The sequence below is a fragment of the Malurus melanocephalus genome, unplaced genomic scaffold (assembly GCF_030028575.1).
Source record: "Malurus melanocephalus ecotype Western Australia unplaced genomic scaffold, MMel_1.1 scaffold_80, whole genome shotgun sequence".
Taxonomy (NCBI): domain Eukaryota; kingdom Metazoa; phylum Chordata; class Aves; order Passeriformes; family Maluridae; genus Malurus; species Malurus melanocephalus.
Window position 1 is genome coordinate 1830781 of NW_026623312.1, and position 24207 is coordinate 1854987.

The 24207-nt window shown below is 42.0% G+C and overlaps 1 protein-coding gene across 4 annotated transcripts in view; it reads left to right on the forward strand.

Annotated features, from left to right (window-relative positions):
- Window positions 1-17422: 17422 nt before the first annotated feature.
- The window catches only part of FBXL17 (F-box and leucine rich repeat protein 17), a 270127-nt gene continuing 263342 nt past the window's right edge, over window positions 17423-24207 (forward strand). For 2 of the 4 annotated variants that reach the window (XM_057367532.1, XM_057367533.1), the window contains exon 1: window positions 17423-18290. In XM_057367532.1, the coding sequence (XP_057223515.1) occupies window positions 17565-18290 (726 nt within the window). In that variant the 5' untranslated portion in view covers window positions 17423-17564. The remainder of the gene's footprint in view (window positions 18291-24207) is intronic. The other 2 variants (XM_057367530.1, XM_057367531.1) reach the window with 1 other exon arrangement.

Here is a 24207-nt window from a genome sequence, read left to right on the forward strand (position 1 = left end):
TCTAAAGGATTCTTTCATACAGGAATCCTTCCTTGTCTTGTTCACTGCCCTGGCGAGGCATTGATCTCATTTAGGGTTATACTGAGTTGAAAAAATTCTATTGGCCTCCTGACTTGCCATGGACTTCAAGGACTCTCCAAACCAGTACAGACTGTCAGTGCTTCAATCTGCCCTCTGTCACCTCTCTTTACCTGGCCTTGCCCCATAGCCTGTCATCATCTTCTCCTGTGCCAGCCCCCACTGCAGAGACCCACAGGGCAGGATCTTTTCCCTTCAGATACAGCAACCTCAGGCAGTGCAAAGAGGCACCTTTGTGCCTAAGCCATGCATTGAACATGTCCAGCTGTCAAGACAGAGCAGACTCTGAATGAATCAGCAGCTGCACAAGTTACTTAAAAGAGCTTGCCACCAGAGCAAGAAGCTCTGGACTGCAAAACAGTAAAGTACTCAACTATAACTTTCTTGATTTGCAGATTGTCAATTGTCAGTCTGTCTTGAAGGATATGAGTACTAAAGATGCTGAAGAAATAGTCATTAAAGTCAGATGATACCTTTTGCTATGACAACACTTTTATTGTGTCACTCACGGCATCCTTCTGGTGAAGTGATCCAGCTGCGAGATGAGCAGGCACATGGTGAACTGGGTGAAGAACTGGCTGAAAGGCAGGACTCAAGTATAGTAGCAAATGGGGAAACAYCTGGCTAAAGACCAGTCACCAGCAGTGTTCCTTAGGGCTCAGTTCCAGGGACTATTCCATTCCAGGACTATTCCATTCATTTATCAATTATCTGAATGCAGATGTTGGGTGTATCACAAGCACAATTGCTGGGAAATGCTATTGACTGTCTCGAGGGACAAAAGGCTTTGTAGAAGGATCTAGACAGATTGTATATTGGATAATCATCATTGGTGTGCAGTTTTACAAGAATAAGTATCAGATTCTGTACCTGGGAAGGAGTAACACCAGACACAAGCCCGAACTGGGAGTGGGGTGGCTGGAKAGCAGCCCTGTAGAAAGGGATCTGGGGGTGTGGCAGACAGCAGGCTCCACACCAACCAGCAGGAGGGCAAATACCATCCTGGGATGCATCAAACACAGCACAGCCACACAGTCATCAGAAGGGATTGTGCAGTGTGCARTTCTGGGCCTCAAAATTTAGGAAGGATATGAAAGTTCCTGGAAGCATCCAGAGTGGGAAACAGAGCTGGTGGAAAGGGCTGGAAGAGCTGYCCTGTGAGGGGCTGAGGAGTCTGGATTTGTCCAGTTTGGAGAAACTGCAGCTTCCTGGGTAGGAGAAGTAGAGAGGGAGTTGCTGATCTCTTCTCCCAGTGATCCAGTAACTCAAATGGCCCAAAGCTACACTAGGAGAGGCTCAGACTTGACATCAGGATGCAATTCTTTACTGAGAGAGTGGTCAAATTCTGGAACAGGCTTCTTAGAGAAGTAGTCAATGCCCCTAGTCTTTCAGTGTTTAACAGGCATTTGCACAACGCCCTTTTGTAACGCACTTTTGGCAAACCCTGAAGCGGTCATAAAATTAGATTACACTATTACAGATTACAATCAGAATACACTATTCTATTTTGTTCTGTTCCATTCTGTTCTATTCTGCTTTATTCTAAAGGGGCATTTATGGCAGCTTCATGCATTATTTTCACAGACTGTACAGAGGAGCTTACAACTTCTAACAGAGAAACTAAAAGATTCTCCATCAAGCAGTCCATTACTGCATTGTATATTCATGCCCAGGTACTGCTGCAGTCAGTTTTGACCATGATGGTGACTGGTAAATAATGTCCTTGTCTTTAATCTTGTCTCACAAGCTTTGACATCTGATTTTCTCCCCTGTTGAGTTGAGGAGGCAAGTGAGAGAGCAGTTGGGTGGTTACCTGGCCACCAGAAAAAGTCAAACCCCACAATTACCGTCCCCAAGCCCTGTCTAGAGCTAATTTTTCAAACAGTTTTACTCCTCTGAGTAAGTTGGCTTCAACTTTTACTGGATGTCTGGGAACCTGTGGAGCAAGTAACACATTAATGGCGATGCATTAATTGCCCTTCCAGTCAGTGTGGGCTGCAAGGACAGATGATTCGTTTGTTCACAAGTGCTATTTTCAGAGTTTGTGAGTAATACATATCTTATGAATCAAAAGCTGGGAAATACTGATAAAACACTGTAAAARTAAAAAGAAAAAAAATCCAATAATGACTTTAAAATGTTGTCATTTTAAATGTTGTCCCAAATCAAATACAATGCAAATGAGGAAGGAGGATGGGTTTTTAATTTTCCATCTACATACTAATTAAGACACAATTTTTTTATAGTCTGAAGCCTTTCATGCTGATAGATCACAAGTTGTGTGTCAAAAAGTAATATAAAATGGTCTGGAGTTTCAAAATAAATCTCTTCAAACTGGAAAYTGTTCTCTTTTCATCTCCATATTGTTTCACACACATTGCATCATAAAGTCTTCAGAACATTTAATCCGAATGAAGTCGAATCATCTCAGACATTTTTATCACTCCAGCATTTTAGGATTTGTCTCAGAGACTGTGTTATTCAGGGAAGCATGACAGCCCTGAACACTTTACCTTTTTTCCCCCACATGAGGTTCTGTGAGTATTAAGATGTGGAACTAAACTCATTCCCAGCCCCCATTATGGGGGTAATGAGGTAAGTAAGTAAATAATGGGAAATGACTGGCAAGTTTTGTATCCTATTTCTTATTCCGCCACAGCTTTCCTGTGTGACTATAGGGTGTCTTATCCTCACATTCCCCTTCTGTGCATATAGATAACAGGGTCTTTTCTCTCTTCATGGTAACGTGAATCTGAATTCATTAATCTTTAGGAGTCACCTTGTCCTGTAAGAGTCACACTTGCTATGTATAAGTCACTGAGTAAACTCAGAGGGGCTCACATTACTCTTTTTTCTTCTTCCCTGCACTTTTGAAGCCACTGCTATTTTGGTGTTGACCAAGACTGCAGCAAAGCCCCCTGTCCTCCTCTCACTTGTGGCTGTGAGTGCCAGTGTCAACATTAAGGCTTTTCCTTAATCAAAGCTGTTTGATAGCAGTGTACTACAAGGAAGAAAGGGGGAGGCTTACCTTTTCAATTAACTCCCAAAAGATAAGTATTAGGTACTCACTACTGAGGAATCCCTTTTCAAGTTCACAATTTTGTTACAAAAAGTGACCCACTGATGTGCATGAAAGTTCTTTACCGTTAAATAACAAAAGTGGTTTATCTTAGGAACAGGCAAGTCAAATTATCAGAAAACAACTGAAATGTCTGATTTGGGAACAAACATTAAAAAACTTTGGTGGGCAAGAACTCCATGACTTACTGGGTTCCTGCAGTGGTGTACATGTAAGTAGCTCAAATGAGAAAGAGCAAATGGAAGTTATGGCATTTCACTGTTCTCTTGCATTCAGATCAAAGCTTTAATCTGCAGCCTCTGATTGTATCGTAACAAAATAACTCAAAAGAAAAAGTATTTTTTAATTTTTTTTTTAACTAGAAATGCTATTTCTCTTAGAAAAAAAATTTGAATATGAACTGCACATGCCTTAAGGAAGAAAAACACTATTATTTTGTTCATGACCTATTACTATACCAGAGGACTTGAAGAGTTGCAGGTAGAACTAATTGACTTTTCACCAGCAGAAGTTCCCATGAAAGAAGAACTTATCTAATAACCATGCTTCAACTTTTACTGCACTATGTAGACCATCGTAGTACTGGCAATCCTAAATCATTAAGTATCTAAACACTCAGAAGGCAATGCAGAAAAATAGTAAAATGACACAGGCCAAGTACACCTTTCTTTTCATTTTAACTGCAGGTTGTGGTTCTCTTCCTTCCAAAACCAAGCTGTTCCTAGCAGTCCCTCCATCATTTGTACCTAATYCAACATTAATACATTTCATGCAACTGATACAACTTGATTTCATACAGATAATTTCCAATATCTATGGCTAGCCCCTGCTCAGAAATCGTCATGACATATCTAAGGCACCTGTTAAAATAGTGTGTTTTCTTTTCATAGACTTGTCAGTGCACAAAATGTTCTGGAAGAGCATAAGGCACTACATAAGAGTTATTTTAATTATATTTTAATTATATGTTAATTATATTTTAATTATACTGAAAAGTGACTTCAGCTTATTTCAAACACACATATTATGACCAAAACATTTACATGAGTAAAAAACTTAATTCTGAACATTTATCAGGAAACATAATCATAACTAACTCARTTTTACATCAATGTACAAAGGGGAGAATAAAACACAGGAAAATCCACGGGGGATACAGATTTTTAATTAACGAATATTAGGTACTACTGTTCAAATTAACTGCAGCTGAGAGACTGCTCCTCAAGTAGTAAAGGAATATTGTATGTGACAAGCAATTTGTGCAATTACTTCTAAATAATCCCACTTTGCAGCAAGACAGTGTGTATGCTTCTGAGAAGATGGGAAAATATTAAATTTCAGAAGTCATGTCTTTCTGCAAAATTAGATAGCATATGCCATAGTTCTTGCCAAAACTGACATGAAGTTATTTTGCTACAGATTTCCTATAATGGTATGACTCTTGTCTCCAACCCCCATAGCCATGCTGTGCTGTTTTGTGCTTGTATTGCAAAATGGAACCACCTCTCTCTAAATTCTCTGAATGATAACTGCCTACAGGCTGGACCATTTCTGCAACACACACACATAGGTASAAGAGGAATATACTGTATTTTATGGATAGCAACAGTATTTAATGTATATTTTACCAAAGAAGAAAGCAGACACTGCCTAGCACAGTTCAGATGGGCAAAAGAGTACATTACCATTTACACAGATAGTGAAAGAACAGATTTATTTCTTTCCTTAGGTACTTTGATGGTCTGTGCTCATATGCCCAAGACACACTTTCAAAAAATGAGTTAGACCCAAAGCTAAATATTTTTCCCAAGTGCTCAAGGTCTACAATGAGCACCAGTTTTCAAGAATCCTCTGAAGCACTTAAAGAACTTTTCAAGGTGTCTGCCACACCCTGAGYGGTTATAACAAGAATCACATTTTCCATAAAACATTTTTCACAGCTGTTTTGTGGTTTTTTTTTTCTTATGAAGAAACTTGTATCAATTAGCTAAACCTTTTCTGGTTTAATACGTGAAGAAAAGCTGTTCAAATCTCACTTATTTCTATCTCATTATTCCTTTAGTCTATAGGAAGCCTCACAATATGTTTTTTTTCTCCCCAGATCCTCCTTTATACACTTAAACACAAGTAGACAAAATGCACAGTACATCTCTGACATAGAAGGTGAGTCTAAGCAGCAAAATGAGCACATCTTTTACAGTGTGTTGATGCACAGGTCTGTGTGAGGCCCCTGGACTCTCTCAATTCCTTGAAASAAGCACTACAGGCTTTCTCCCAGCCTGGGATCCCATTTACCAAGCACAGAGAGCCAACAGCTAGTGCCAGAAGGCTGCATCCCAGGATCTTTTCACTCCATGCACACATGCTAGATATTGTTAGACAAATGCATCCAGAAAGTGAATCCACAGCCAATTCTGCAAGTCCTGCATGGAGCACATGAGGCAGCAGCTGCCCACAGCTGTCTGTCTCTGTCCTTCCTTCCACACTTGAGGCATTTTGGGGCAGGATCCCTCATTTAAACCTCTAGTGCAGGAGAACTGTTACAGAGCACATAATTCAGGACATGACCTTATCATTCAAAGTCCCACAGAGCTATCCTGCACATGGATAAATCTGGTGAGTTGAGAACATCTATCCAGCATCCAACAACCTGAGTGGAGTATTGCAACAGCAATTGGGACAGTTCTGGTTCCACAGAGCTCTATCTGAAAAWGGACACATTGCCTCTCTTTGGAAACACATTGATAGGAAAGGTTAAAAGGTGCACATGAAATGTACAAAGCCTGCTTTATGTGGTTTTTAATTCAACCAGTTTTGCTCCACACCATTCCTCAGCATGGAACCCAAACAAAAATGCTTTACTTTTCTAGTCAGGCTAATTGATCCCGTAATACATATCACATGCATTTCCCTGACAAAGGAATGGGGAAGATACATGCATTTCATTCAGTATAAGGGAAACCCTTTAGGAATATGCAACCTTTTACAAAAATGTGCAAAATGCAGGAACTACCCTAACAACAACATTCATATAACCTGCCAAGGTGCCTCTCAACTTCCTTGACTTTTTATACTTGCCTGTTAGATACTGCTTTAATTTTAGGGATATGCATTTTGCAGGATACAAATGTTTAACAGAATTCCTCTTATGGGAGCAAGGAGTGGAAACCTTGAGAGGTTACTGAGAGATACACTTTCTCTGAAATGTTGATGCTGCAGCTGCTGCTTCCAGATAAAGGGCAAGTTTGCCTGTAGGATTTTGCCAGCAGTAGTAAACACAAATTCTGGCAAAGGCCCCAAATTCTCTTCAAAGACTGAAGGGAGTTGGCACTACTTAAAAAATGCTGSTCCAAAGGCTACCTTTTCAAAAATACTTTATTTTTCTTGATTATATTTAATATATATGCATATATCTGCCAAGGTTTTAAGTTWATGCCATCAGCCTAATAGACTCTAACTAGGCAGAATAATATGGAAATGTGAGTCAACTATTTTTCAGCTGTTGTGTTGTTTGGCTGCTTGAAACAAACATTTGTGGGCAGGACAGAGAGATGAAGAATACTCCAGATATGAAAGGAAGACCTTATTATGTGAATTTAYAAATTTATTACAAAGATTTCTTACAAATTTTGTTTGTAAGTGGTTCTTCAAACATCTRTCTTCATGGAAAGTTAGCATGGGCTCTTTACATGTTATCTTGGGGGTTATCAAGAAAAAATCCTCTAACTTGTCCAACTTATTTTTATTTAAAAAACCCCAGAGAATCTTAGCTTGGTAAGTGCTGTTCTCAGAAGGTTTTAGCATCTACTTCTATATTTAGACATCCTATACCTAGATAGGTTGTATTCTCTATCTGTGCCTGTCTGCAATCTTATTTTCCTACAATGTAATCTTCCTGCTCCTCTTCTTTAGAAGTATATGGTGGAAAGGGCAATGGCACGGGTGTGATGTGGTTTGTTTGTTTGTTTGTTCTTAAAAGTACTTGTATGAATCCTGTTTGGGAGCCACCCCCCAGGTTTTTAAAAATTCCTCCCATCTTTTTTAATATTTTAAATTACTTGAATAACATCTATATTACTGTTCCAATGCTCAACCACCCTCTGGGCAAAAAACTTTTTTCTGGTGTCTAATGTCCTTTGTCTGGTGTCTAAATCTCCCTCCTTTCCAAGTTCAGGCCGTTTTCTTAGGTCCTGTCACTCGTCACCAGGGAGGAGAGATCAGTGTCTGCCCTTCTGCTGCCCCTTGTGAGGATGCTGAAGGCCCAAATGAGGTCTCTCCTCAGTCTCCTCCCTCTCCTCCTCAGGATGGACAGGCCAAGTGACCTCAGCTGGTCCTCCTGTGCCTTCCCCTCTAGACCTTCCTCATCTTCATGACCCCCCTTCCCTTACATTCTAATAGCTTTATGGCCTTCATACATGGTGGTGTCCCAAACTGCCCCCAGGACTTGAGGTGAGGCYGYCCCAGTGCAGGGCAGAGCAGGACAATCCCCTCCCTTGCCTGGCTGGCGATGCTGGGCCTGACATACGCCATGGGACAATRTCCCTCCTGGCTGCCAGGGCACTGCTGGCTCGTGTCCACCTTGCCACTGACCAGGACTCCCAGGTCCCTTTCCACATTCCAGTATCTCATTCTCCAGTCTGTCTGTACATCCAGGGCTGCCCCATCCAGCACCTGCCCTTGTTAAACTCCATACAGCTGGTGATTGCCCATCTCTCCAACTTGTTGAAGTCTCTCTGCAAGGCCTCCCTGCCTCTAAGCGAGTCAACAGGTCCTCCTCATTTTGTATTATCTGCAAACTTCATGTGCCTTCAAATACTTCGTCCAAGTAATTTATGAAGATATTGAAGAGCACAGGGCTTAAGATGGAGCTCTGTAGAACCCCACTAGTTATCATTCTTGTGATCTTGCAAAACTGAATCCCCAGGCTGAGAATCACAATGCTACTTCGGAAGCAACTATCATGAATAGTAAAAGGTTACCATGTTACCAGCAGGTAAGTTCTCAACACTGTTAGCAGTCAGGAGTATTGTAGTTGTTTCATCCACTTAGAAGTTGCATTGACCTCAGAGCATTCTTCAATCAAAGCAACAAAAAGTGCTTTTTTCACTCATGTAACCCTTTAAAATTAATAKTTTGGCATGGTAAAAAAACCCCACATGCATAATACAAACAGGATTTCCACAAATACATTGGAAATAACACTAGCCCAAGATTTCTGTTCAAGATAGCTTCTATTTTGATTTGGGCTGGTTTGTTTGTTTACTTACACATGATTTTTCACATATTGCCCTGTAAAGAAGAAATTTACTACAATACAACTGTAATTATTCCATGAATTACTGGAAGAAATCTAGAGAGAATAATTAGTAAGTTATCCACTTCTTTTTCTCCTGCATAAAATATTAACTTATATAGTAATTCATAGTTAATCATTAAATATCTTGGAACAAAATTATTTTTAGCACTGTAAGTTAAATGTATGCTCAAACACAAAAACTGGGAAATGGAAACATTATAGTGCAGATATTTTTTATCATCATCATTTCATAGAAGGGCAAATCTTAATTGTCAAGCTATTAAAAAGAAAAAAAAAGAATTTACAGATTTCCTAGGTAATTGCTGGAGGCTTGAATGCAAGTGTTTTAATGCCTGAAAATAGATTATTACTACACACTCACTAGAGAATCTTTATGCTGAGAGAGAAAGAAAAATTATAGCAGGTCAGAAGCCTGTGAAACATGCTCTCTCTTCTCCTACCCTCCCTTTAATTACTGACAGCCTGTCACTTTGGTGCCGTGTTATGATGAATAATAAAACAGGAACCAAACTGCGTTTCTCGCCTGGATTCATTCTCCCAAATCAAATACTGCCCTCTTCAGGCAGACCACCCTTCATGTTTACAGGCTCAAAGGTTTTTTATTTACTGAGGAGGTCCTCACCTCAAACAAAATCCCTGTTATTGTGAAGATGTTTTAGATTGATACCTTATATAAGATATGGAAGAGATCTTGAGAGTTTGCTTTCTACCTTTGGGAATAAGGTTACCRCTACCTAAACATAGCTAGATGTTATTTTGGGTGAAACATTAATGAAAATATTCAACTGTTTCCCTTGCTATAATAAGAGATATGCAGTTATGAGACTGCTGAGCACTCCCAAGTATGTAGACTGTGTGTTGACAACACACAGGCAGGTCATTTTGGAAGCAGAGTGTAAATTATTGCAATTCAATGAGTTGAAATTATGTGTCATATTTATGCTTTTTTCCTTCCAGAAAAGTAGGGCTTTAAGGTGACATTTGAACACTAGATTATTATGTCTTTAGAACAAATCAGAAAAGGCAAATTACTCTYGCAAACATTCATTGGGTAGTATATTCTACCCAAATATTCAGCAGTGAATTTAACTTTCCTTTTCGTCTTGCAGTGCCCTGAAATTGAGATTGAGTCATGACAATCGCAGCCCACATTCAACCATGGGAACCACATGAAGAATTGGACAATACAATGACTGCAATGAAGACTATGACTTTAAAGGTGCTAATAAGCAGTCAAGCCTTTCATTTAAGCATTGCTGATTTTGGCTGAGGTAGAGTTAATTTTCTTCACAGTGGCTTGTATGGGACTATGTTTTGGACTTGAAAACAGGGTTGATAATTCAGAGTTATGTTTCTGTTGTTGCTGAGCAGGGATTGCACTGAGCCAAAGCCTTCTCTGCTTTTCYTACTGCCATGCTAGTGAGGCTATTGCGGGGATGGCGAGGCTGGGAGGAGACACAGCTGGGACAGGTGATCCAAGCTGYCCAGAGGGATATTCTATACCTTGTGACATCATACTCAGTGTATAAAGTAGGAGCAAGAAAGAAGAGGGGGATGTTTGGACTGATGGGGTTTGTCCTCCCAAGTGACCACTAGTATGACGGGGCAGCGTGCTTCTGGGAATGGCTATGTGCACAGCCTTTGCTTTCCCCATTAAACTGTCTGTATCTCAACCTATGAGTTCTGTAGCTTTGACCCTTCTGATTCTATCCCTGATCCTGCTGGTGGGGCAGCAAGGGACCGTCTCCGTGGGGCTGGGCTGCTAGTGGGGTTAAACCATGACAAACACTGAAATATATTTTTAAAAATCTCAGAGTGCAAAATCAGATACTTTTATTTCATTTTCTTTTTCATAACGTGAACTGCTGTTGCTATCTTACTGCACTGGCAGGATTTGGTATTTGATAATACACAAATACAGTATTTAGTGCAAACACAACAGAGCACCAGCCAACAAAAAAAAAAAAACAAATCAAGAAAAGCGAGATCCTGATTGTCATTTTCAAATAAATATGCAAGTCAGCTGAAATTAGRTAGGCTTTTCATATTCCTTAATAGCACATGAAGGAAAAGGGTATTAAATCAGAATTTGACTAGAATCAAATACCAAATTAAGTCCTCACAGATTTCATGATGTTTCACTTTTCACTTGTCCTTTGCCTAAAACTGTAATCTGTTACTAAGTGTGAGCTCTCTGATTTCAGAGAAAGTCRTACCTCTTTTCTATGCTGGAATATTCTTTTATGCTTTGATATGTAGCCTTGATGTGGGGGAACTTATCCTTTAAAAGGATATTCTTTTAAAGAATTCCTCCTACCCACCAATGAACCATTCCTTTTTCCAGAAGAACAGCATCTTTAGAAATTTTATGATGTAATTCATCAAACATATAATAACTTCTAAAATCTTTTGCACAACTTTTCCACCTCATTCTCAAAAATATAAATCTACTGCACGCACTATGATTTGAGCCTCTACTAAGTTTTCATGGCCCTAAGATAAGGGCCATAAGATGTTAGTCCCCTCAAACTCTGCAATTACTGTTAGAGGGGGTCTGTCTTGCCATTTTCCAAATGCCTCTTTGAAATCAGAGGCAGAAGGAAGATACCTGTTCTTGCCTTTTTTATCWTTCCTTCCTTCCCTTTTTCCTCACTCCTGTGCCTGAAGTTCCTCAACATGCTCTTCCAATGCAGCACAGTGGACACTCTGTCTTTTAACTGTTGCCAGCGATTACATAATCTTCTCTGTGGCAATATCAGCCAGAAAGAAGGGTATTTTCTCCATCCCCACCACACTGCCTGAGCAGAAGCCAMCAAGATCTAGGGAGTAGGTTAACCCAATCTAGGCTTTTAGCTGAGGAGAGCTAGTCTCCACCAGCARTACCTTACTGTTCCATGGCAGCGTAACCTTTCAGCTTGATAAAAGTTGTAGGTCTTCAGGAATGGAGAACTGAGGAACCTCTGTTCACACCCATGTAGACTAAGTGCACTCTCATGAGGCAGCCCCCCCATTCAGGTAATAATCCCACACTCACTGCTCCCAGTGGGATGGGGTAGAGAATCGGATGGGTAATGATGAGAAAATTCTATGTGGAGATCAAAACAGTTTAGTAGGTAAATGTGCAAGCAAAGCATAACAAGTTCATTAATCCCTACCCATGGGCAGAAGGGTGTTCAGTCACCCCAAGAAAAGCAGAGCCCCATCACAGAATAGTGACTTGGGAAGAAAAATGCTTTTACTCTGAATGTCCTCCATCTTCCTTCCCCAATTTCACTGTTGACTGTGATATCATGTGGTCCGGAGTATCCCATCCCCACTGACTGTGATGTCATGTGGTCTGGGGTATCCCATCCCCACTGTGTCCCCTCCCAATTCCTTGCTCATTGGGGTGAGAAGAAGAAAAAGCCCTTGGATCTGTGCAAACCCTTCTCAGCAATAAACAAAATGTCCATGTGCTGTTTCAGTCACCAATCTTACAAACACAGCCCCTTACTAGCTATGAAGAAACTTAAATCTATTCCAGCCCAAACCAGCACGGCAGTAAAATAACTAGGATTTCACTAAAGAACTTCTAATCTATTTCTAAACCCAAGAAGGAAATTCTTCTACTTCTTTCCATCTATTTCATAATGACATTCCTAACACACCACTTCAAAGCTACTGATGCTAAGCAGGCAAAGCCATGCAAAGAGAATAAAAATATCAAATCACAGAGTGTTATAAGTTCATAACTCAATGAAACTAGCTCTATTTTAAATTTACTTATTTAAATTAAATAACTAATGTCTGCCAAAATTTGCAACATGGCCAGAAATTATAGACGTGGTTTTCTAAAGGTCAGTCCTGAAATACAGAAGAATATGAACTTAAGGGCTATCAGATCTAGACACAACTTGGTAACTTAAATAAAAACAATTTCTTGTGTTTTCATGCAGCTGAAAATTGAATACCATACTAATCTTGGGTTACCAGTCTTTGTGTTCTTTCTAAATATGCACAGAGATAACACCAAAAAATGTCATAATCTATTGCTGTGTGCATAATAAACCTTTGTTATCATAAATTAAGGGGATTTTACTGCTTAATTTCTAGACTAAGTTCTATCTCACATTACTGGTTTTATGATTTCTAATTTCATTGAATGTAAGTAGTGATAATGAAGAAATGAGCTGTTAGTTATATCTGCCTTCTGACATTAACGTAGGGAAGATTTCCCAGCTGGTATTTGGYCATTTCATTCTGCTTTTACTGTACAAGTGGTAACTGTGCTTTCCTTCCATGAAGCAACAGTGACACTCAGTGTTAAAATACTTGCATAGACCAGAAACACCCTATACTTCACTGAATTTCTTATCACTCAATCTTGTAATTTAAAATCTGTTCAGCACTTGCAGGCTATCAAAAAAACAAGTCTACCATCTAAAAAAATTATCTATACTCTCCCTCTGTGTTTGTACCTAAAAAATTTTGCCTAGATTATTAAAAAAAACCCCAAACCCGAAGCTTTTTATGTACTTACACCATTCTCTCTTTGAATGAGGTCTTGATTAGACTGAATTGCACAGTTCAGAAATTGAAGTGGGCTGTGTTTTGGGAGAAGTGTTTTTCAACTTCAGATGGAAGACTGAAAACAATAGAAAGAATTTCTCTACTTGTGTACAGATATGGCCAGTCTTTGGGGAACTTTGAAGATCTACTTGATTGAAACAGCTAGACATATGTAGGTTTTAAGTACTAAAGATATTTGAAAACAATTTGGATGTGGGTAAAGTTTGCCTCTGGTCCCCCTGTAGCACCCTGACAGCACCATTGTCTTGGAACTTGTACACTTATGGTGATAAAAATTTTATACATGCAGCAACTTCAGAAACACTGTAATTTCTGATACACATTATATCTGTTAATGGTGATCCAGCTGTACAAAGTATTTAATTGTGAGGTACAAGTGGCATAAAACCAATGAAACAATCATCTCCTTTGATCCTGATCTTCTTTCATAATCAGATGACCCACCAGGCAGTGGAAAGACTGTGGATATCATCTGCCTGGATGTCAGCAAAGCCTTTGATACCATCTCCCTGGAAAAGCTGGCAGTCCACTGCTTGGGCAGGTGCCCTCTTGGCTGGGTTAAGAACTGTCTGGATGGCTGGGTCCCGAGGACAGTGGAATGGTGCCGCATCCAGCTGGCATCTGGTCAGTGGTGATCTCCCCCYGAGGTCAGTGTTGGGCCTAGTTCTGTTTAACATCTTCATTGATGATCTGGGTGAGGGGATTGTGTCTACCATTAGCAAATTCACAAACAACATCAGTTTGGGTAGGAGTCTTGGTCTGATACAAGGCAGGAAGTCTCTGCAGAGTGATCTGGAAAGCTGGATTGATGGGCTGAGTCAAGTGCTCTGAGGTTCAACAAGACCACTACAACCCCTGCAGTGCTACAGGCTGGGGCAGAGTGGCTGGAAAGCTGCCTGGTGGAAAAGAACCTGGGGGTATTGGTCAACAGCAGCTGAATATGAACCAGCTGTGCCCAGGTGTCAGAAAGGCCAATGGCACCTAGTCTGTGTCACCAAGAGTGGGGCAGCAGGAGCAGGGCAGTGACCATCTCCCTGTGCTGGACACTGCTGAGGCCATGCCTCGAGTGCTTTGGGTCCAGCTTTGGGTCCCTCAATTCAGGAAGGACACTGAGGCACTGAAACATGTCCAGAGAAGGGAAGGGCTGGGAAAGGAAGTGGAGCGTAAGTCAGATAAGAAACAAGTGAGGAATCTGGGTGCATTCAGCCTGGAGAAAAGGAGGCTCCTGCTCTCTGCAACTCCCTGACATGAGGCTTTAGCCAGGTTGGTCCTTTTGTGCAGGGAATCAGCACCAGGACAAGAGGACAGAACCTTAAACTGCTCCAGGGGAGATTTAGTTTGGACAATAGGAAGAATTCCTTCACAGAAAGGGTGCTTAGACATTGGAAWGGGCTGCCCAGRGGGTGGTGGAGTCACTGCTCCTGGAGTTGTTCAAGGAAAAACCAGATGTGGCATTTAGTGCCATAGTCAGGTTGATAGGGTGGTGCTTGGTAAAAGGTTGGACTCAATGATCTGAGAGGTCTTTTCCAACCTAATGGATATTGTGATTCTGTTATCTACTTGAAGGGAAAATAATCATACCAAACATATTTACGACAAACACAGTTTTTGTGGTTTAACCTTAGCTGGCAACTAAGAAAAACACATCTGCTCACTTGATCTCTCTCACTCTCCCACCCAAGTGGGACAGAGAAAGAATTAGAAGTGTAAAAGGGAGAAACAAACTCGTGGGTTGAGGTAGCTAACAGCAGTTCAATAATTTAGAAACAGTAATAATAGTAGTAATAATGGACTGCAAGGAAAAGTGAAAAATAAAGTGAAAATAAAACAGAGAAGAAATAAAACTCATGAAAAACAGGTGATTAAAAAGAAAAAAAAGATCTGGGGTTGAAAGACCTAAACCATGTCAGTTGTTTAGGCACCCAGTGTAGTGCATGAAGGGTTGAAGTAATGGCAGATTTGATTGGAATGTGCTACACTGAATTTGTAGCTGTTACTGCTGTTTAGCTATTAATTGGCAAGCTACTGTGCTATGGGGCTTGCTTTCCTGTCTGTCCCTTAGAGCCCAGTGCTTGTTAGCGGCCACTCTGATTTTGCTGCTGCCTGCACTGCTGGTCATCTCAGCAAGTTGTGTCTGGGAATACTTTGGTGACAGCCCTGGCAAAGCGCCTGGGCYGGAAGGTGGCCAGGCCACTGCTGTGCTCCTGTGCTGTCATACTGGATAGGCTGGAAYTCCACCGTGATCTTGAGTCAAAGGGACTCTGACCCATGGAGGAAGGAGTCCACTGGAACACGTACACCTGCAGCCCATGGAGGATCCCATGCTGGAGGAGGTAGATGTCCAAAGGCATACATGACCCCATCAGAAGCCTGTTCTGAAGCAGGCTCCTGGCAGGACCTGTGGACCCATGGAAGGGATAACCTCTGCAGCAGCTCTTGAAATACTGTGGCCTGTGTGGGAAGGACATACTCTGGAGAAGTTAAAGATGGCCAGCCTTTCTTTTGAGTTCCAACTGGTTTGAAGATTTGTCTTGGGCTTTCAGCTTCTTTCACTGTGGTCTTTGTTTCTCCTTATTGAAATAAAATTTTGCAGTCTGTGGGAGGAGGGAGTGTATGAGTTGCCACAGGCAARCAGCTTAGACAACCACACACCTATGGCTAAGGCACAAAGAGTGAATTTATGTTGATTACCTTGCTAACTGGTGAAGCCCTGAAGSAACACCTGGCCTACATGAGGGCAGAGCAGGCACTGTTAAACCCAGACCACTAGGAGGATCACTGGCCTGTCATTCACACATTAAGGGTTACTTATTAAGGGTCTCAYTAAGGGTTACTTACAGCTGTCTTCTGCTTTTCAACCCATTCTCCCAACAGAGCAGAAAACACCTTGCCAATTTTTTGTGCAAAAATTTGCTGCGGTTTATACTGATGAATCTCATTGAGTTATAAATCCAAACAAAATATTTTACTGCTCTACTTTCATCCAAAGGTATATTTAGTACTTTTCTCATAGGAAACATATTTTTGTACAGCCGCTGAAGACTCATAATAGAGGTAATAAACAAAAATAATATCAGCTTGGGTATTTTAATCCTAACATAGCCCGTCCCTGGGCAAAAGGCCAAAAGATGCACTACACAATATAAAATACTGTACATTTCTTTTCTGTCCTTTGTTATTTAATACTAGAACTGTGCCATATATACCCTAGCTATAACTCACCTTCTCCTTCCCCAAACATCTTCTACTAAAGACAAAATGGCATATATATTTAAACTATACATGCAAGTCAACAGTATAGAACTGAAYGCTGCAACAAATTGTTTTTGCTAGGCACTAAGTCTTAATTAAAACATTGCAGCCTCCAGCAAGGATTTACACACCTGGACACCTGCATTGAGGTTCAACACACTGCAGTTAGAGGTGTCTGCAAGAGGGCATATGGGATCAGAAGTCCATCTAAGCCTTGGTTCTGGGTGTACACAGAATTAAAAGAACAGAAAACAAATATTCTCTGCAGAGTGTTGGTGGGAAGATTGTGTTGACATAAGAAAATTTGGGAGGTTGCTGTTGGTGGTCTCTAAGCTTGTGCTGCTTTGCCACTGCAAAACCTCAGCCACTGTCCTGCAAATAATCTGAGAGCAGTGGACACGGGTCCTCGGACACTTTGCCTATGAAGTACAATCCAAAAAACTTTTATACTTCTTACTCAAAAACATGCATGTATTTTRTACATCTTATGTGTATACATTAAAGGCTTTGCAAAGGGGTCCAGAGGCCACAAAGATGACGATGTGTCTGGAGCATCTTTTATAAGGAGAGACTGTGGGAGCTGGGCATGTTCAGTTTAGAGAAGAGTGAAAGGGGATCTCAGTAATGGGTGCGAGTATCTCCAGGGCTGATGCCAACAGGATGGTCCCAGGCTCCTTCCAGTGGTGCCCAGGACAACAGGACAAGGGGGAATAGCCATAAACTAAACCATCCTCAACAACAACTTCACGTTGAGCATGGCAGGGCACTACAACAGGTAGGCCGTGGAGTCTCCCTCTCTGAAGACATTCCAAACCCACCTGTGTCACGCGCTCCGGGTGACCCCACCTTGGCAGGGGRTAGGACGCGATGATCTCCAGAGGTCCCTTGCAACCCTAACAACTCAGTGATAATGCACGTACGCACATAGCACACGCGTACGTGCCGCATGGAGTCCGTACAGCCGCATTTGCAGAGAGTGTCCTGATGTGCCACACAGCGGCACACAGCGGGCACCCACCCGCGACAGACCCTCCTCGGCCCCAGCGCGGCCGCTGGCGCCAACAGCGGCGGCCCGCGGAGCACCGCCCCCTCTCCCCGGGGGAGGTCAGGCCGGCGGTAGCGGAAGCTTCTCCCTCCCTCCCGGCGTCCCGGAACCAGCCCCGCCGCCGCCGCCGCCTCCTGCCCCGGCCCGCCGGCAGCATGTCAGCTCCCGGCGCCGCCTCCCGCAGGTGACACCCGCCCTTCCGCCGTCGCCGCCTGCCCTCCTATATGGGCCACCTGCTCTCGAAGGAGGCAAGGAGCCTGAGTCGGGACCGCCGCCACCCGCGGGGGAAGGTGTCGCCGCCGCGCAGCCGGAGCTGTTTCCTGCGCGGACCCTGCATGCTCTGCTTCATCGTGCACGGCGCCAGCCCGCCCGTCCCGGAGCAGCCACTGTCCGCCGGGGACCCGCTGCTGCCGCCGCCCTACGTGTCGCTGACCGCCGCGGAGCAGCGCGTCGCCCGCCGCCTCCTGCGCCTGGCACCCGCCGCCTGGGAGCCGCCGGGCCGCTGCCAGCGTCTCTTCCTGTCCGGCCTGCTGCCCTCGCCGGTGCGGGGCCTCCTGGGGCCACCCGGCGAGGTGTCCTCCGAGATGGTGTGCAAGCGCAAGGGGGCCGGGCTGCCCGCCTGCCCGCCCTGCAAGCAGCCGCGCTGCGCCGCCGCCGAGCCCGAGCCCGGCGCCTGCCAGTGCCCGGCGGAGCCGCAGCTGCTCGCTCTGCCCGGAGCCGCGGGGGAGAGCGGCGGGGGCACCGCCGGGCAGAGCGGCGGGGGACAGCCCGCCTCGCCGCCGCCTCCCGCGCCCCAGGAGGAGAAGGAGCAGGGCCGGGAGGAGGAGAAGGAGCGTGGCGGCGAGGCGGGCTGTGAGGAGCCGCTGGAGTACCCCGGCGACAGCTGCCGGGAGCCGCCGCCGGCGTCCACCCCTGACATCAACSAGCTGCCACCTTCCATTCTTCTCAAGGTGGGTCGGGATGGGGGATGGACGGGCCAGCCCTCTCCCTGAGGATTTGGGAAGGGCCTGGGCCAGCCCCTGAAGCACCGGTGTCGCTGGGCGGCCTCGGTGACGGGGGGGAGCCTGAGGAGGTCGGCCCGGTCCGGAGCGGTCTCTGCGCCAGGCTCTGGGGACATGGATGGGGGTGTTGTTTGGTTTTGTTTGTGTCCTGTTTCCCGATCCCATTTGTTTGTCATTGTAAAAGGCGTTGTAAGCCATTATSTGGAGGTGCGGACACACAAATGAGCTCCCGAATCCCTAGTAAATATTTTGACTGTACCCGTTAACTTCGTAAGGTGCCTTTCACAAGCTGACTTTTACTGGTGGAGTACTCTGCAAGGGGGCCTGTCACTGCATCTAGTGCTTCTATGAGTGTTGGAGCTACACAGACGAGTTTTTAGTATTGATTATTAAACAGTTTGTATTTTCGTATATTATGGATCAGTTTTGGCCTTACTAGTTTCACAGTGTTTGCAGGCTTCTTGAATGACATGCTTTCATAACCTCTTGTTCTTTGTATCCACGGAACAGTCTCACCTTTCCTGTCCCTTTTGCTGTCTTTCTGTTCCTTTAACACTGTTCTCTTTTGCAACTACTTTCCATTTTTAAGCTACTGTCTTGACCACTCTGCTGACTTCCTTCAGCTAAACATTAACTAAAACGATGCCTCCAGCTGGTTCTCAGCTGATGATGTTTTCTGTAGTCTGATGTGARTGTGCCTTTAAATTCTGTGGAATAAGTTTTCAGGATTACAGATAGCTCAGGAAGTCAGATGTCAGAACTTAAAGCAGGACATAGTAATGGAGGAGTGTGCTACAGATGGCTCTTGGTGTTCATATTTTGCTGGCTGTRCATCCAGTGTTGAAAGCACTTCCTTTACTCTCGTTGTCAAATAGTAGCAACCTACTTATCTGTCTTGCACATAACACTAATTCTGTGGAAGGTTTGGTTGGTTTGAGGGTTTTTGTGTTGTTTTATTTTAATTACCCATAAATGTATTAGTAATGATATGTTTCATAAATACACTATGCAAATTAATTCTAAGCAAATAAATACTCAAGAACTATCATCTGAATTAATCTCATCTGTGATTGCAAAACTGAAATTTTGTCTTGTAGTGCTTCTAGAGTGGAATCCATCTGTTTGACACTTATTGGAAAATAACTTTTTGATATTTGATTTTTGGATTTGAAACTGGACTTACTTGATTTGTGTAATTTAAATACTTTTTGATCAATAGTGTGAGTACTTTCTGTGGCTACATTTTGTACTCAGTTTCACTTTTAAAAAAAATTAAGTTTTTTTATTAAACAATTATATTAATATTTAATATATATTTATAACATATAAATATGCTATAACTTTAATTGTGAAAGATATCATGTCTGTCTCACCTTTGGACTAATTTAATTGTTATTTAATCTCTCTTCTATTTTATATAGACACAATATTTCATTCTTATCTGTACTTTCAAGGTTGTGGGGGTGTTTGTTTGTTTGTTTGTTTGTTTTTACAAACTAGGGTTTTTTTTTTTAACCTTAGCTGGCAATTAAGTACCAGGCAGCCACTCACTCACCACATCCCCAGACTGGTGGGGAGGGGAATTGAGGGGAAAAAGTATTCCTTGTGGATTATGATAAGAAGTTTAATAACTGAAACAAAGTATGCTGCTAACAATGTTTATATGAAGAGGAGAACAAGAAAGAGAGAATCAAATGATGTATAAAAAATKATGTTTGTTTTATACTAGCTACAAAGCACTCTACCAGCAACTGGGAAGAATTCTATCCTAGCTGAAATCAGGACAGACATCTATCTCCCCCATTGATTTTTGTCTCTACAGTCATCCTGTAGTTCAGTTCTTTCTGCAATGTCTTTGAAAARATAAGCCATTATTTCCACCATTATGGGGGGAACCAACTTGCTCACCCCCCAATCTGTCCTGCAGTCCTTAGCTATACTTTATGAGTTGGGTTTGTTGTTSCGGGTTTTTTGAGATTATATATATGCAAAATATTTGTATCTCTATCTATATATCTGTCTCCTAACTATTCCATTGTTTGGGGCTTTGTGGCTGCTTCCGAAATGTACTACTACTTTTAACTTCAGGTTTCTGACCAGGTATCTTGTCCARTGCATTTACAGATGCCTGCTTAGGATGGGTTTTGATACAGATAGAACACCCTAAATATAATCCTTGGTCSAAAGGTGTTCTTTTATTATGAGGGGATGGGAGACAAATATACTGAAAATCTTTACTGAGCTTTTCACAGTAGGTTGTGGAGATGCAAACCTTAATTTGAGGACAAGAAATTCCATCCTGGCAAGCATCAGATCCTGCTGGTTTTTTCCCTTGATTCCCACATCTGGGTTCTGATAMAGTGGTGCTGGTGCAGGATTGTCTGTCACCAGTGTCTGTAGGTGACYGTGAGACAAGTCTAAAGAAGCGTGACAGGAACTCCTAAGTAAGAGCTGGCCAGTTTGTCTGCTCAGGTGCTGTTTTGCTGTTATCAGTGTCTCAGTCTCCTCTAAGCTAAGGGTTTGAGATGATTGGAAGGGTCTGTCAGACTGAAGTTGGCCTGCAGCTCATTAAGATGGGCCCTGGTGGACTGGGAAGTTCATGGTGCAGTGTGCCAGGTGATCCTGTTTCCCTGGCTGGTGAAGAGGTATCTTGGTCAATGTGGAGTGGAAAAGAATTGTGATTCCACAGTYGAGCTTACAGGTTTTGCTTCACATTTGGCTGCTGAAACATGTATTAGAAAATGAATGTTACACAGTGGGCAAAATGTCATCTTTAGTCTTGGTAGAAGAGAGTGATTACCCTTGACTAATTAAGGAATTGTAGATCAGTCAGCTTCACTGTGACTTGGGCATATGTGAATGAAAAAACCGAAAACATACAGGGAGCTGTTTCTAAGCATCCAGTAGAGAAAATTACAAAATCTTGTGCTATACATTACTAAGTTCTGAAAATTTGTTTTGTATGTCAAATATAAAAAAATCTGTGCCCGTTGAGGTTTCACTGCTATTTATTCCTGGAAAAAGAGACCTTCCTGTTGTATCTGTTACCTCTTTGTGGTGCTGCTGTTTGATTTAAAAAAGTGTAAAATAGTCTGCAGGCTGAGCTGCGAACTTAGAAGAGAATGCCAATTCAAACACTACAGATTTCCTTTTGAGGTGCATTAACAAGAGTTGCATATGTAAAACACAGAGAGGAAATTTCTCTCCTGTGCTTGGTGCTTTTAAAGCCTCTACCAGAGTACTTCGTTAGGCTGTGGGCACTGCGATCTCTTTAGAAGACCCACACACAAGTGTCAAGAGGCATCAGAGGAGAGCCAGAGGTCATGAAAAACAGGGCCTATTACAGTAGTTGGAAGATTCTGGTCAAACTCAATGACACTTGTTCAGAAAGACGATTAAGATGTAATCTTCAGTTAAGAGAAAATTGGTAGAAAGTTCAATTGTGTTCCTGTCCCTTGTCAAATAAAAGAAAATACTGAGCTTAATTTGGATGAGATACTTAAGTATTCTTACACTGTATCATTTTCCAACTCTTGGCAGAAGTGGTTTCTTGTCTCTTAGGTTGTGTGACAAGTTGGGATTTCTATTTATTGATTTTTTTTTGACATCAAGGGGAATGTTCTTATCAGGAATATTTGGGGTGTGCTTGAACTTGCTTCAAAACAAGAAGGGTCTAGAATAGATGATGTTTTCTTTTTAAGGTCCTCTTTCTCAGCTTGCTGCTCTTATTTTTGTTAAGCAGTAACACGTGCCTGTAGCAGAGATGCTCTCAGTTTTGGCTTAGGGCTAATGCACTGTAAAGGAAAGATGAGTGTGTTTGTGTGTRTGTGTGTAGGTGTGTATTTTATTTAATGTAGGGTTTTCATAAATATATTATTACTGTTATTTGAAGCACTACTGACTCCTTTTCTTGTATCTTTACTCAGTGCTTTTTACTTACTTTTCTCATTCTTCCCTTGTTATAATAACTGATGGGTTTTCTTTTGTTTCCATAACATTTTTTATGATAATGTTGAGACAAAATGCGTTCCTGCTATCATTGAATTGCTAGCATTGAACTTAAGATAATCTGAGTAACATGAAGTGGGTTTGATAGGCTAGAGCTAGACCTTTGATTTTGTCTTCTGACTTTTGAGTGCTGGTATTTGTACCTGAGAAGATTGCATGTATATGTTATAGTTGCACTGTGGATTTTGAGGTTTTTTAGGTTTTGGTTTTTTTGGATTTTTTTTTGCCTAGTCAGGAGGCATGGGCATCAAAATACATAATTTGGATTGGACTTTATCCACCAGTTCATGGAGTCACTGTTGTAATATCAGCTTTCTTTCCTACTTATGGTGTACAGATAAGAATGAAATATTGTGTCTGCTGGTGTTCCCTTCAGTTTATCCTGTCTAAAGTTGGTGCTGAGCGTTTTTGATATAGCTCTAAGAGACATGGGAAGGGACTTGGACCTTTGTGGCTGATGCTAGGGGGTAAAATGTTTTTTAATTTCAGTATTGACTCACCTGAACTCCTTTTTCTTTAGCAATACTCAACACAGCAATGTGGTTTGTTACGGATTTGTTTTGGGTTTTGGGCTTCTAGTTTGTTTTCTATTTTTCCCATGAAGCTTACTGTCACCCTGTATTGTAGCAGGGAAATAAACCAGTTTGAGGTTCACTGTGATGTTGCTGAGCTTCTGGAATGCAGTTGAATAATTGTGAAAAGAAGTTGTTCCAGTAGTAACTAAGAAGAAAGTATATGCTCATTATTTCAATGATAATTTTCTTAAAGATGACATTATGAGTTTTATGATTTAATGCAGAATTATAAAAACTATTGTTTTGTTTTCCAGAAGTATGTTTGAAAAGGTGGCTTTTATGTAAGCATGTAGGTTTTAACACCACAGAATGAGCTATGTGGAGAATACATGTCTTGGAATGAAATTTGTGCTTTTTCTGACAGGAGTAGATGCAGAAACACTCATGGGCAGTAAAGCTTTCCCTAGTGTTGTRTAGGTGTTGCCTTTGCTTGTTCTGCATCCCCAAAACTATGTATGGAGAAAATGAACACTTTGCAAGTTGTGTGGTGTTGGAATGTAAAGTATATTAAATGTAACTTCTACTTTCATTCCCTATTCATTTCTTTCTTTTGTCAGGTGTCCTGACCACTGTTTGATCTTTCACAGATTTCACTTGTTATTATCTGTGCTTTTAAACTGGCATGGTGACTCAGAAGCACTACCTGATGTCTTTTAGTGAGGACAGTTAGGGAGTAAAAACATTATGAGCCCCTTCAAGTGCAGGTACTCTGCTTATTGGTCAGAACTTTTCCCTTCCATTAGGAGGCCAGTAATTTCTTACAGGCAGAAGCTGAAGTTGCCTTGCGGCTGAGGCAGTCTGTGAGTAAGTGCCTGGTAAAGGCAGTGTCTGTCTCCTTTTGTAACCTCTGGCTGCGTGTTCCTGCCACTGACTTTGTATTCTGTGGAGTGATCATGCAATTGCAGGGTGAATAAATTTAGCTGGCTAATCTGACACCTATCTAAGGTTGCAAAACTTTTCCTTAGGATCAGCTGCCTGAAAAGAGTTTCTCTAAGTACAGTCATAAAACCCAGTGCCAAACTTCAGGTGACTGGAAGTAGGGGACTGGTAAACTGTATTAATGGCAACTTGGAAACCTGGCTGTGTTGTGAAGTCACACAATCCCTTTTCCTGGCTGGCACATTTTTCTTAATCACAAAACCACTTTAAACTTGATTTCCTTCATACTTGGGTGTATGAGGGCTCCTTTCAGAGGCATGTGCATTCTGTGCTCACATCTCTTTCATAAACTCAGAATMATTAATATTTCTCTTGTTCTGTTGGAGTTACGTGTGGGCAAAGTG